General features: G+C 43.1%; 1 protein-coding gene across 4 annotated transcripts in view; it reads right to left on the bottom strand.

Annotated features, from left to right (window-relative positions):
- Positions 1 to 15,848, bottom strand: part of LOC115114118 (3',5'-cyclic-AMP phosphodiesterase 4B-like) — a 124,293-nt gene that overhangs the window by 39,091 nt on the left and 69,354 nt on the right. For 3 of the 4 annotated variants that reach the window (XM_029642111.2, XM_029642112.1, XM_029642113.2), the window contains 3 exons: positions 15,132 to 15,168; positions 14,941 to 15,011; positions 9,075 to 9,124 (listed from right to left, as the gene is read on the bottom strand). In XM_029642111.2, coding sequence (XP_029497971.2) covers positions 9,075 to 9,124; positions 14,941 to 15,011; positions 15,132 to 15,168 — 158 coding nt within the window. Of the gene's footprint in view, positions 1 to 9,074; positions 9,125 to 14,940; positions 15,012 to 15,131; positions 15,169 to 15,540; positions 15,557 to 15,848 lie in introns of those variants that run through there. The other variant, XM_029642116.2, reaches the window with a different exon arrangement.

Raw genomic sequence — 15,848 nt, 5'->3', positions numbered from 1 at the left:
AAACAAATACAATTTGAACCCGGGTCTGGAGGGGCGCTTGTTTTTATGTGTCTACTTAAGTGATAATGCCCGATAAGCCGGTTTTTGGAGGACATATTGGCAAGGGGCCTCCAAACATTGGCTTAAAGGTAATTATCACTTTTATACAACGGGTTACCATCATATTCAAATAAAGATTTACATATTTTCATTAAAAACATGTTATTTTGATAAATGTATTCATACTATTTCATCCTTCCACAAGATATAGTCCCTACACAAATTTAGGGTTGCTCCCCAAGCCAGCTGGTCGTTTGTTCTATCGGTTCAGTTTCCAGAGATGTGACCCAGCGCTCTTATCCCTTGTTTGCTAGCTAGCCAACTACGGCTAACTTACAATCATGTCAAAAAGTGCAGCAAGAATAACAGCAAAATAGCTCCATTTGCATTTAAGCCGTTTTCTCGTGACATCTATTTGGATACATCCATAACAATGAGCTAATGATGCACAATTTCGACTGGCATAGAAAATGTGCTCTCTCGTCAGGACACTGTTGTTCAGAGCCAACAACACAGCTAACACAAATCACTTCAAACTGAAGCTGGATAGTTTATTTGTCATGTACACACACACAGGTGTAGTAGACCTTATGGGGAAATGCTTTCTTACAGGCTCAAACCAATAGTGCAAAAAATGTATTAGGTGATCAATAGGTAAGTAAAGATATAAAAACTACAGTAAAAAGACAGTGAAAAAAAACAGTAGCGAGGCTACATACAGGCACCGGTTAGTCGGGCTGATTGAGGTAGTATGTACATGTAGATATGGTTAAAGTGACTACGCATATATGATGAACAGAGAGTAGCAGTAGCGTAAAAGAGGGGTTGGCGGGAGGCGGGACACAATGCCCGGTTAGCCAATGTGCGGGAGCACTGGTTGGTTGGGCCAATTGAGGTAGTACACACATGAATGTATAGTCAGTCACTATGCATATATGATAAACAGAGAGTAGCTGCAGCGTAAAAGAGGGGTGGGGGGGGCACACAATACAAATAGTCCGGGTAGGCATTTGATTACCTGTTCAGGAGTCTTATGGGTTGGGGGTGAAAACTGTTGAGAAGCCTTTTTGTCCTAGACTTGGCACTCCGGTACCGCTTCCCATGCGGTAGTAGAGAGAACAGTCTATGACTGACTATATTGGTCATATTGGTCATGGCTCCCGAGTGGAGCACAACGGTATTGCCTTGCAGTTCTCCAGCTGTTATCCACTGAAATAGCGGTGGGTGCGCAAGGTTCAAGGCACTTGGGCAGGGGGCACGGGATGGGCCGCAGAGCTGTGCACAGAAGACGGACCTAGCCCATGGGGAAAGGATTAGGGAAACGTCCCCACCGTTCTTAGTGCCAGTCTGCACGTTCAAACAAACAATGTAACTAATAATGGCATGAAAAATGCCCCTTAGATAGGAATTTGGAGGGCAGATATTATTAAATATTAAACTTCTCACTAAAGGCGTCAGTCAAAAGTTAAATCCAGTTCGGATTTACGAAAAATGACATGAAAAGCAGACATTTGTAAATCCCAAACTCTAAAAGTAATTGGAAAAGGGAGTGTGGAAGGACCACCAGAGGGCAGGCTGGGCTCATGGATAGTAGCCTAACCAGGCATGGGAGACAAGGTAACCAGAGGGCAGGCTGGGCTCACGGATAGTAGCCCAACAAGGCATGGGAGACAAGGTAACCAGAGGGCAGGCTGGGCTCATGGATAGTAGCCTAACCAGGCATGGGAGACAAGGTAACCAGAGGGCAGGCTGGGCTCACGGATAGTAGCCTAACCAGGCATGGGAGACAAGGTAACCAGAGGGCAGGCTGGGCTCATGGATAGTAGCCTAACCAGGCATGGGAGACAAGGTAACCAGAGGGCAGGCTGGGCTCACGGATAGTAGCCCAACAAGGCATGGGAGACAAGGTAACCAGAGGGCAGGCTGGGCTCACGGATAGTAGCCTAACCAGGCATGGGAGACAAGGTAACCAGAGGGCAGGCTGGGCTCACGGATAGTAGCCTAACCAGGCATGGGAGACAAGGTAACCAGAGGGCAGGCTGGGCTCACGGATAGTAGCCTAACCAGGCATGGGAGACAAGGTAACCAGAGGGCAGGCTGGGCTCACGGATAGTAGCCTAACCAGGCATGGGAGACAAGGTAACCAGAGGGCAGGCTGGGCTCACGGATAGTAGCCTAACCGGGCATGGGAGACAAGGTAACCAGAGGGCAGGCTGGGCTCACGGATAGTAGCCTAACCGGGCATGGGAGACAAGGTAACCAGAGGGCAGGCTGGGCTCACGGATAGTAGCCTAACCGGGCATGGGAGACAAGGTAACCAGAGGGCAGGCTGGGCTCACGGATAGTAGCCTAACCAGGCATGGGAGACAAGGTAACCAGAGGGCAGGCTGGGCTCACGGATAGTAGCCTAACCAGGCATGGGAGACAAGGTAACCAGAGGGCAGGCTGGGCTCACGGATAGTAGCCTAACCAGGCATGGGAGACAAGGTAACCAGAGGGCAGGCTGGGCTCACGGCATACACATCACAGACAAACTGAATTGGTCCACTCACACTGACAGCGTCGTGAAGAAGGCGCAGCAGCGCCTCTTCAACCTCAGGAGGCTGAAGAAATTCGGCTTGTCACCAAAAGCACTCACAAACTTCTACAGATGCACAATCGAGAGCATCCTGGCGGGCTGTATCACCGCCTGGTACGGCAACTGCTCCGCCCTCAACCGTAAGGCTCTCCAGAGGGTAGTGAGGTCTGCACAACGCATCACCGGGGGCAAACTACCTGCCCTCCAGGACACCTACACCACCCGATGTTACAGGAAGGCCATAAAGATCATCAAGGACATCAACCACCCGAACCACTGCCTGTTCACCCCGCTATCATCCAGAAGGCGAGGTCAGTACAGGTGCATCAAAGCTGGGACTGAGAGACTGAAAAACAGCTTCTATCTCAAGGCTATCAGACTGTTAAACAGCCACCATTGAGTGGCTGCTGCCAACACACTGTCATTGACACTGACCCAACTCCAGCCACTTTAATAATGGGAATTGATGGGAAATGATGTAAATATATCACTAGCCACTTTAAACAATGCTACCTTATATAATGTTACTTACCCTACATTATTCATCTCATATGCATACGTATATACTGTACTCTACATCATCGACTGCATCCTTATGTAATACATGTATCACTAGCCACTTTAACTATGCCACTTTGTTTACTTTGTCTACATACTCATCTCATATGTATATACTGTACTCGATAGCATCTACTGTATGCTGCTCTGTACCATCACTCACTCATATATCCTTATGTACATATTCTTTATCCCCTTACACTGTGTATAAAACAGTAGTTTTAGAATTGTTAGTTAGATTACTTGTTGGTTATCACTGCATTGTCGGAACTAGAAGCACAAGCATTTCGCTACACTCGCATTAACATCTGCTAACCATGTGTATGTGACAAATAAAATTTGATTTGATTTGATAGTAGCCTAACCAGGCATGGGAGACAAGGTAACCAGAGGGCAGGCTGGGCTCACGGATAGTAGCCTAACCAGGCATGGGAGACAAGGTAACCAGAGGGCAGGCTGGGCTCACGGATAGTAGCCTAACCAGGCATGGGAGACAAGGTAACCAGAGGGCAGGCTGGGCTCACGGATAGTAGCCTAACCAGGCATGGGAGACAAGGTAACCAGAGGGCAGGCTGGGCTCACGGATAGTAGCCTAACCAGGCATGGGAGACAAGGTAACCAGAGGGCAGGCTGGGCTCACGGATAGTAGCCTAACCAGGCATGGGAGACAAGGTAACCAGAGGGCAGGCTGGGCTCACGGATAGTAGCCTAACCAGGCATGGGAGACAAGGTAATCAGAGGGCAGGCTGGGCTCACGGATAGTAGCCCAACAAGGCATGGGAGACAAGGTAACCAGAGGCAATTAAGCACAGCTGACGGTACTAATGACATACTCTCCTTCCCCTATAAGAGAGAGTATGGAACCAGCAGAGAGAGAGGGGAAAACTATCTCTGGAAGATGGCCACCGAGAGAGAGGAGCTATCCATGAAGAACCACTAAGACGGTGACAATCCCGTGACTTTTTGTTGTAGTTTAAAGATAATCGTATTGTGTTCCTGTTTCATCTGGAGAAGAAGATGTATGGTTTTCCTTGGGAGATTTTCATTGATTATGTTGGAGTGTTTGTGTTGACCAAATGCCCTCAATAGAGAACTGTGTTCAATCAAGAAAACCTACTCCTAACTCGTTTATTCCACCTTCCCGCTTTAGAGTGATGCCCAATTACTTGGTCCGCTGACAGGAGATACAAATTATTTGACATTGTAGTTACAATAAAGAATGTAAACAAGTTTTTATTTACAGTAGTGATGGACAGCTAGTTTGAAAACAGGTTTTCAAACACTTGTAGCCTGATTAGCAGGACAATAGAGTATTTATAGGCCAGCTACTGTAGGTTTGAGCATCCCCCTACTTGCAATGTATTCGATGCTTAAGTACCCTAAAGCGTTACATTTGCGAATAGTACGGTCCATGACAAAAATCCAAGTCTACCAGTATTTTTTAAATCTCTCCAGTAGATTGTCCATTCCTCCTGAAAGCCCTAATCTGCTCACTTAAATGAATAGATATCTTGGTGCTACAGTATGTTGTTACAGCATAATCAAAGTGAGGACAATCGGCGATCTGCGGTATACTTATGGCCTATTGTAAGCTGAAAGTCACACCTTTCCAGTACTCCTCACCCCACCCCAAACAGCTTGTTTTTGAATGATAACGGTGTTGTTATCTAAAAAAAAATGACATTGTGACCAAAGAGAACAGATGAAATGGACATGGTTTTCATCAAGCCAGCTTCTTTCTATGGTGCTGCCCATTCCAGGGTTAAGACCGTAACCACGAGAGGACTTGAAAATGAGCCGGAGCTGAGAGGATCACCAAAAGTATTTGTTCCAGTGCATTTTCCTCTTTTTTTTAAATGATATAGACTAGCAATGTGTAGGCATACTGTGTATAAAATACATAATTAAATAAAGGTTGAATCACATTTTTTTTTTTTTAAACAACTAATTATTGTGTACTAAAAACGTGAATGTGTTTATGCAGAGCATACAACCATGCCGACAACCACCCGTGGAGATCAGTGGATAAAGGGCTGGACAACGGGGCGCACCGAAAAAAAACGCATGGTTGCCAAGAAAGCGTTCAGCTTTACTAGATTCTTAAAATGTGTACGCAGCATGTGTGTTGGAGTCACTTTTAATTCTTAATTGATCTACCCTTTCTATCATGGGCCACTGTAATCGATGGGGGCTCAGTGCGGCACCATTCTGCTCATCTGATGAAGGTGCACATGGATCAGATTCAAACTTTGAAGACTGAGATCGAGTCATTGAAGGCAGACCAGCAGAAAGAGAAACATTATCGGAGGGCAGAGATACGGGCAACAGCTGATGCATTGGTCCAGAGTCAGGCGGCATTGGTGGAGAGTCAGGCGGCATTGGTGGAGAACGAAACGTTGAAGAGGGTGAGGAACGAGATGGGAGTCACAATCCATGCCAGGCACACCTGTGAGCTCTGGAACTCCACCTCTGACATTCAGAGTCAACATACGTGGGCGGGTTCGTCAGGTCGTCGGTTCACCCTGACATTTCCATTCCTCTTCTGACAACAGAACATGACCAACTGCTCACCAGGCAGAGCATGGGCCGTTCGGACCGTTATGCTGTTCTGCTATTCCAAGGATGTGTAACCGAAGAGAGATACCATGAGTGGGCACAGAATACCAACTGGGATGGGTCCCGAGGCAAATGTTGCTTACTAGTGAACCTGCGGGTGTTCATCATTAATACTGTGTCTCAGAAGTTCTGTACATGACTGAAGCAACCCGAAAAAAAATTAAAGACGGAGTTAATGAGTATTTCAGTTCACTGAGAAAGTCTGGACATGGCTTGCCCTTCCTTATGTAAGGAATTAGGCCCTTTCCCATGTTTACTACAGTATGTACTGTAGGCTATGTTTACTTGTCAGACTGCACAGTAGTCTCATAAACATGCTTTATTATCCAAATGTAAAAGCAGTAATGTATTTCTGTACAGTACTGTATTTCTTAAATCAGCATTTTATGCTTTTGTTAATAAAATAATGATAAAAATACTCTTTCGAAATGCAGATGTTTATTTAGTTACGGATCCATAACGAATTACTATGGGAATAAATATCACTGAATTACAGAGATATTGGAACAAACAAAAGAAGGTAGACAAAGTGTTACAAAGTGAAAATACTCCTTCAAACACATACTTTCACGTTGTACAGCGACAATATGGCTATTATTAGCAGACCTATATTTTGGCCTTTATAAATATTATTTGGACCTTTATTCAGATTACAATTGTTCACTGTCGTTTTTTTGAAAACGAAATAATCTCCAAAACATCGTTATATATAGCCTACCTGCTGTGGACAACTATTTCAGCACCGTTTTGCGCTGCTCCGAGACAAGCATGGAGAAACTAAAATGTTCAATTATATTCCATGATATTCTTAAGATATGTGTTGACTGAATATAAGCAAGTGATGTCTGCTAAATAATCAAGTTGATGGCACAGTCATATAGCCCTCGGCACCTACATAAAGCTGTGTGTGGACGACGTCATGCAACCGCAAAATGTCGGATAAAGCATATACTGTACAGTACTGTATTTCTTCATCAGCATCTTTATGCTTTCGTTAATAAAATAATGATAAAAATACTCAAAATGCAGATGTTTATTTAGTTATGGGTCCATAATGAATTACTATGTGAATAAATATCATTGAATTACAGAAATATTGGAACAAAGCTGTCTAATAAAGGTAAAATTGTTGCTTACTGGAAAATACTCTTTCAAACACACACGGTCACATTGTACAGTACCATTATGGCTATTAGCAGGTAGCTGGACAATAGACTTGCCTAGAAGGAGGGTAGGGGGAGAATTCTGTCGTCAAATGTATTTCTTAGGTTGGCTGTATCACAACCGGCTGTGATTGGTTGCATTTTACATTTTATCCACCAGAAGATTCCAGTATTCCATCTGACCGTGATTGGGAGTCCCATAGGGCGACACACAATTGGCCTAGCGTTTCTCTCCCTCTAAAACCAGAAATAAATGTTTTGGCCTTTACAAATATTATTTTGGCATTTATTCAGATTACAATCGCTCACTTTTGTTTTTTTTGAAAATGAAAACCTCAAATATCGTTATATATTATCAAGTTGATGGCACAGTCATATAGCCTCGGCACCTACATAAAGCTGAGTGACTCAGTCATATAGCCTCGGCACCTACATAAAGCCGAGCGACTCACTCATTCATGGCTTTGAATCAAAATAAATAAGTACCAATATTCTTTCCGATAGTCTTTAATAAAGAAATGTTTTCGTTATCCTGACCTGAACCGTCACTCCCTGATCTGTTTCACCTGTCCTTGTGCTTGTCTCAATCCCCCTCCAGGTGTTGCACATTTTCCCCATTATCCCCTGGGTACTTATACCTATGTTCTCTGATTGTCTGTTGGTCTTGTTTGTCATGTCAACCAGTGGTTTGTCTCAGCTCCTGCTTTTCCCTAGTCTCTCTTTTCTCGCCCTCCTGGTTTTGACCCTTGCCTGTCCTGACTCTGAGCCCGCCTGTCTGACCACTCTGCCTGCCCCTGACCCTGCCTGCCGTCCTGTACCTTTGCCCCTTCTCTGGATTATCGACCCCTGCCTGCCTTGACATGCCCGTTGCCTGCCCCTGTTTCTGTAATAAACATTGTTACTTCAACAGTCTGCATTTGGGTCTTACCTGAAACGTGATATGGACACCATGTACAGTATTATAATAGCCCTCCCGATTGGCGCAGCAGTCTAAGAAACTTCAGCGCATTGCAAAACGTGTTGCTACAGATGCAGGTTTGATACCCATGCCGGCCACCAACGGGAGACCCATATGTAAATATTGGCGGTCACGTCATTGGGAAAAATATTTTGCGATATACTGTAGGCCTACCGTTGGCGACATGAGTCTCACTAGTGTTGAGTAATGTAATGTTAGAAGTGGTGTAGGTCTTATTTATTTAAAAAGAGCATATTGAAGTTAGAACCAGTAGGATTTGAAGCAATAGCCTACCCGCTGTGGCCAACTATTTTAGCACCATTTTGCGCTGCTCTGAGACAAGCATGGGGACTGGTCTTGATAAATCAATGAGATTTTTTATTTTCACTGAATCTCCATTTGGGTATTGGTTAGACTACAATTATACAATTAGGGTGTAGTAATGTTATGCTCTTAGTACTGTAGCCTACTCCCGACCGTCACATTGTACAGAGGGTTTTTTGTTTTTATTGGAATAGAAACACCATAATATTAATCAAATTATTAAGCAACATTTCTTTAGAATCAGTCCCATATACTATGTTCTTACAAAAAAAGGTTTTAAATTCTCTAGTACTGCCACTATTGAAGGCTATCAAATGCTTCTCAAATATGCCCTTTGGTGGTCAAACTAGCACTAACTAGCTTCAATGGTTACAATGGCTGACACTTAAATAACGTGTCAATTTATAATAACAATTAGGCACCTCAGGGGTTTGTGATATATGGCCAATATACCACAGCTAAGAGGTGTGTCCAGGCACTCCGCAATGCGCCGTTCCCGAGAACAGCCCTTAGCTGTGGTATATTGGCCATATACCACACCCCTTGTGCCTTATTGCTTAATTATATTCCACCCTTTGGCTCTGTCTATTCATCTGTAGGTCTCCCTTGTCTGTGTGTCTTTGGTGGAAAAACGTTGACACTTTTTATGACCAGCTGTGTGTTATGCATTACATAGACATAATGCATTACAGCCTTTTGAGCATTCGCAGACTGCCATAAAACAGAAACAAGCTGTTATGAACGGTTATAGCAAGCCTAATAATGCATACTCATACTTTGAATGTGAACTCAGCGTAATGTGACTAAGGGGATTGGTTGAGTTTATCAAAGAGCTCACCTGACAGACAGACTCTGGTTACAGGAGACTGTGGGGCGGCCGGTGACCTCCTAAAAACACAGAAGAGAGAGGAGAGAAACACTGGATATCAGTGCGGCACTGTACACACGTACACATACATGTGCATGGACAAATGCATACCTGCGAGGAAACACACACACACACATACTTTGATGTACACACTTATAATTTAATATTTTGCTTGAATAAGACCTAAATAGAATTCATTATCATGGGATTTAAGTATCAGTCCTGTGGTAATGCTAAGATCTGTGTGTGTGTGTGTGTGTGTGTGGGCTCAATATTGACTCAATGTCTGCTGGTCATACAACAGTCAATGAACCACTTCAATTGTCTGTCACTCAAACTCAGCTCTTAAAACTCTATTGTAATGTGTTTGCAATAGTTATTAGCTTGAGGACTTCGCTTTTAGGATTTTGTATTTACAATACAATCACTTTGCATTGCATGGAGACAGTGGTTGTTTCTCTCACACACACACACACACACACACACACACACACACAAAAAAAGTATTTAGTCAGCCACCAATTGTGCAAGTTCTCCCACTTAAAAAGATGAGAGGCCTGTAATTTTCATCATAGGTACACTTCAACTATGACAGACAAAATTAGAAAAAAAATCCAGAAAATCACATTGTAGGATTTTAATTAATTTATTTGCAAATTATGGTGGAAAATAAGTATTTGGTCAATAACAAAAGTTTCTCAATACTTTGTTATATACCCTTTGTTGGCAATGACAGAGGTCAAATGTTTTCTGTAAGTCTTCACAAGGTTTCCACACACTGTTGCTGTTATTTTGGCCCATTCCTCCATGCAGATCTCCTCTAGAGCAGTGATGTTTTGAGGCTGTTGCTGGGCAACATGGACTCTCAACTCCCTCCAAAGATTTTCTATGGGGTTGAGATCTGGAGACTGGCTAGGCCACTCCAGGACCTTGAAATGCTTCTTACGAAGCCACTCCTTCGTTGCCCGGGCAGTGTGTTTTGGGATCATTGTCATGCTGAAAGACCCAGCCACGTTTCATCTTCAATGCCCTTGCTGATGGAAGGTGGTTTTCATTCAAAATCTCACAATACATGGCCCCATTCATTATTTTCTTTACACGGATCAGTCGTCCTGGTCCCTTTGCAGAAAAACAGCCCCAAAGCATGATGTTTCCATCCCCATGCTTCACAGTAGGTATGGTGTCCTTTGGATGCAACTCAGCATGATTTGTCCTCCAAACACGACGAAAGCAGTAGGTATGGTGTCCTTTGGATGCAACTCAGCATTCTTTGTCCTCCAAACACGACGAGTTGAGTTTTTACCAAAAAGTTCTATTTTGGTTTCATTTGACCATATGACATTCTCCCAATCTTCTTCTGGATCATCCAAATGCTCTCTAGCAAACTTAAGACGGGCCTGGACATGTACTGGCTTAAGCAGGGGGACACGTCTGGCACTGCAGGAATTGAGTCCCTGGCGGCGTAGTGTGTTACTGATGATAGGCTTTGTTACTTTGGTCCCCCGTGTGGTTCTTGGATTTTTGCTCACCGTTCTTGTGATCATTTTGACCCCACGGGGTGAGATCTTGCGTGGAGCCCCAGATCGAGGGAGATTATCAGTGGTCTTGTATGTCTTCCATTTCCTAATAATTGCTCCCACAGTTGATTTCTTCAAACCAAGCTGCTTACCTATTGCAGATTCAGATTTCCCAGCCTGGTGCAGGTCTACAAGTTTGTTTCTGGTGTCCTTTGACTGCTCTTTGGTCTTGGCCATAGTGGAGTTTGGAGTGTGACTGTTTGAGGTTGTGGACAGGTGTCTTTTATACTGATAACAAGTTCAAACAGGTGCCATTAATACAGGTAACGAGTGGAGGACAGAGGAGCCTCTTAAAGAAGAAGTTACAGGTCTGTGAGAGCCAGAAATCTTGCTCGTTTGTAGGTGACCAAATACTTATTTTCCACCATAATTTGCAAAGAAATTCATTAAAAATTCTACAATGTTTTTTTTCTCATTGTCTGTCATAGTTGAAGTGTACCTATGATGAAAATTACAGGCCTAATCTTTTTAAGTGGGAGAACTTTCACAATTGGTGGCTGACTAAATACTTTTTTGCCCCACTGTATAAAACTTGTGAGTTAAGAATTTATACATATCAGACTAAATCGGACCACAGCTGCAACGTGACCTAAGATTGTCATGACCCCACAAAAGCAACACAAGGAAGAGGACAAAGGAACCTCTTAACAATCAAGGCTATGGTTGATTACTGTATCTAAGAAGGGGAATTCAAGAAGAACCAGCCAGTTATTATCTTCACATCATTGGTGGTCTACACGTTCCTCCTACCCAAGCCGGGAGTGTCGACACGGCTGATTAACCTCCTCAGAACAAGTGCAAGGGAGCAGACCACTAAGAGAAAGGACACTGACATCGTGTGGACAATCAGAGACTTACACCCGGTGGCGAAGGAGGTGCCGCCATCAGCTATACCTCCTAAGCGGAACTCAGTCCACGAAGAGATACCCAATGGAGACCTTCAAATAATTACACCATTATAATTCTGACCCATAAGAGCGGCAGTTCGAGACAAGGTATTAGGGCTAAACTAAGCATAGTTTACAAATGTATCCAAGTGTGCTTTTCTCTCGTGCACTCTCTCTCTCTAAATCCCAATCTTGTGTAACGTGTCATATTGTGTTGGTCCTGTTTCACTGTACTAAGTTCTAATCAATAGCCTTGACTGTGTGTTTGTGAATGTGTATCTTATGTTATAATTTAGCTTGTTAGTAAATAAATAAATCATCTCAATTGGTGTGGTTCGGAATGATTTAGTGAGAACCGGGTTTGTGCAGATTTACAAATTAAGCGACGTTCAGGATGAGACTGTAGAGGATGTTAATTAATTGGCGACGGCTATGAAATCAATATTCTGATATTCTTTTGAGTTAATTTGGGAAATGGTAACTCATTAAACAAACTTTTCCCATGGTGCCCCAGGTTACTGAGTTAATAGTTGCCTGATTAATTTAATCACGTAATTAGAGAAACAGTTCATTATTTGATGAATAGCAGTCGTCACATTAAATGATACAACATTAAGACGAACAGAGCAAAGTACAGAGAGATCCTTCATGAAAACCTGCTCCAGAGCGCTCAGGACCTCATGCTGGGGTGAAGATTCATCTTACAACAGGACAACGACCAAAAGCACACAGCCAAGACAATGCAGGTGTGGCTTTGGGACAAGTCTGAATGTCCTTGAGTGGCCCAGCCAGAGCCCGGACTTGAACCCGATTGACCATCCCGGACTTGAACCCGATTGACCATCTCTGGAGAGACCTGAAAATAGCTGTGCAGCGACACTCCCCATCCAACTTGACAGAGCTTGAGAGGATCTATAGAGAAAAATGGTAGAAACTCCCCAAATACAGGTGTGCCAAGCTTGTAGCGTCTTACCCAAGAAGACTCGAGGCTGTAATCGCTGCCATAGGTGCCCTCAACAAAGTACTGAGTAAAGGGTCTGAATACTTATATTAATGTGATATTTCAGTTTTTAATTTTGTATAAATTAGCAAAAATCCTAAAATCACTATGTGCAATGCCAAGCATCGGCTGGAGTGGTGTAAAGCTCACCGCCGTTGGACTCGTTCTCTGGAGTGATGCATCACGCTTCACCACCTGGCAGTCCGACGGACAAATCAGGGTTTGGTGGATGCCAGGAGAATGCCAGCTGCCCCAATGCATAGTGCCAACCGTAAAGTTTGGTGGAGGAGGAACACTGGTCTGGGGCTGTTTTTCATGGTTCGGATCAGGCCCCTTAGTTCCAGTGAAGGGAAATTTTAACGCTACAGCATTCAAAGATATTCTAGACAATTCTGTGCTTCCAACTTTGTGGCAGCAGTTTGGGGAAAGCCCTTTCCTGTTTCAGCATGACAATGCCCCAACTCCATATTAATGCCCATGATTTTGGAATGAGATATGCAACGTGTCCACATACTTTTGGTATGTAGTGTACAAATACACTAAATAGTTCATGTAAGGAAATCAGTCAATTGAAATACATTTATTAGGCCCTAATCTATGGATTTCACATGACTAGGCAGGGGTGCAGCCATGGGTGGGCCTGGATCTCCACAAAAATACTTTATTACAGACAGAAATACTGTTTCATCAGCTAAATTCCGATGTACCAATTAAAAAATACAAGTTAAATGGGTTTCAAATCGCATTTTCAACTCTACTCATGGTAATGTCACAAAAAAAGTTGGGTTACATAGAGAATATGCCCACTCTGGTATTGGCACATGCTCTCTAGCCAACAGCTCACAGATACAGTGCGGGTTGGCTACTCTACATGATGAGATTATTATGGACAAAAGAGTGAGATTATTTTTATTTGTCAAACGGCAGCCAAGCATCGATCATCGTGCCACCAGAATAAGATCCTTGATATTTATTGGGCATGAGCGTCAACCTCATCACCGTGCACTTTCACCACCCTGTGAAGTTCATCGTAATTTATTTCATCTGTTGCCTTATAATCTGCATGCTTTCCCGAGTCGAGGACCACACAATATGTCATCACGTTAATCCAAGTTCACTTCGGTATGATGGTTATGATATCAATATTTGTGCATAAAAGCTGAGTTACTCAGTGATTTGTTATTTTGAATTGGTCAGAAACATAATGCTTTGGATTCAGGACAAAGTTAATTTCTTTGCCACATTTTTTGCAGTTTTACTTTAGTGCCTTATTGCAAACAGGATGAATGTTTTGGAATATTTTTTATTCTCTACAGGCTTCCTTCTTTTCACTCTGTCATTTAAGTTACTATTGTGGAGTAACTACAATGTTGTTGAGCCATCCTTAGTTTTCTCCTATCACAGCCATTCAACTCTGTAACTGTTATAAAGTTCCTTGTGAAATCCCTGAGCGGTTTCTGAATTAGGAAGCAACTGAATTAGGAAGGACGCCTGTATCTTTGTAGTGACTGGGTGTATTGATACACCATCCAAAGTGTAATTAATGACTTCACCATGTTCAAAGGGGTATCCAAAATGTTTTACCCATCTACCACTAGGTGCTCTTTGTGAGGTATTGGAAAACCTCCCTGGTCTTTGTGGTTGAATCTGTGTTTGAAATTCACGGCTTGACAGAGACCTTACAGATAAATATATGTGTGGGGTACAGAGATGACGTAGTCATTCAAAAATCATGTTAAACACTATTATTGCTCACAGACTCCATGCAACTTATTATGTGACTTGTTAAGCTAATCTTGACTCCTGAACTTATTTAGGCTTGCCATAGCAAAGGGTTTGAATACTTATTGACTCAAAACACATTTCAGCTTTCATTTTTAAACAATCTTGAAAAATGTCTAAAAACACAATTCCACGTTGACATTATGGGGTATCGTGTGCAGGCCAGCGACACAAAATCTCTAATCTATTTCAAGTTCAGGCTGTAAACAAACAGAAATGTGGAAAGATACAAGGGTGCGAATACTTTCTGAAGGCGGTGTCTCAGTATGAAATCATCAACTTGACATGAGTGCCACCTAGTGGTTGGTTGAAACCTCAGGTCAAACTCTCTCCCGTATATAATTCTCCAGCACACTGGTTACACCCACTGATATGTGTGTTCTTATGTTGCATTTACCCAGGGGTCCACCAACCACACTAAATTCACCAGCCACAAAGACTTACCAAGTTTCAGGGCAGACATAACACACCTTCTTTATTTCTTTGTGGATTTAGACAACTATATAAATGCATTGCATACAAATTCAATGTACATACTACATGCATGAGTTATTACATTTCAGACGGAAGCAAATCGTAGGTTCCCTTACTTATTGGAGGTGCATTGTACATTGGTCAAGGTGGTGAAGTTGTTCCTCACTGTGCGAAGACTGGCAAGAACCTTAAGCCAGAGAGCTAATGTTAAATCACATCATCATTCTGTAACAATCCATAATCATTCCAATCATTTTGTGTTGTTGTTAGATCTCAATGTAGACTCACAAATGGAGGAAACGTTTACCTGAGCAAAAGGAGTCACAATCAGGTCTTCCCCATGCCTGAAGGGAAACAAAGATAGAGCTAATCAACCCTAGGGCCTAATGAATACATTTCAATTGACTGATTTCCTTATATAATATTACTATACTGAACAAAAATGTAAATGCAACATGCAACAATTTCAACGATTTTACTGAGTTACGGTCAATTGAAGTGCACTCATTAGGTCCTAGTGCTTGAATACAGAAATAAATACTCCACGGCAGTGTATATATGTATCCAATACGCATTCCAACATTCAAAATCATGCATTTGTACGAGTATTTGAAACAGAACTATATTAAAATACATATTTCACCCCTAGGTAAGAAATCCAACACTACTTTAGAAGCGGACTCACAGTTCTCCAGCGACCGAGGAGTTGGACTCACAGTTCTCCAGCGACCGAGGAGTTGCGGGACAACACTACTTTAGAAGCGGACTCACAGTTCTCCAGCGACCGAGGAGTTGCGGGACAACACTACTTTAGAAGCGGACTCACAGTTCTCCAGCGACCGAGGAGTTGCGGGACAACACTACTTTAGAAGCGGACTCACAGTTCTCCAGCGACCGAGGAGTTGCGGGACAACACTACTTTAGAAGCGGACTCACAGTTCTCCAGCGACCGAGGAGTTGCGGGACAACACTACTTTAGAAGCGGACTCACAGTTCTCCAGCGACCGAGGAGTTGCGGGACAAC

Source organism: Oncorhynchus nerka, linkage group LG9b (assembly GCF_034236695.1).
Source record: "Oncorhynchus nerka isolate Pitt River linkage group LG9b, Oner_Uvic_2.0, whole genome shotgun sequence".
Taxonomy (NCBI): domain Eukaryota; kingdom Metazoa; phylum Chordata; class Actinopteri; order Salmoniformes; family Salmonidae; genus Oncorhynchus; species Oncorhynchus nerka.
The sequence above is the reverse complement of the archived record's forward strand: the minus strand, read 5'-3'. Positions and strand labels throughout refer to the sequence as shown.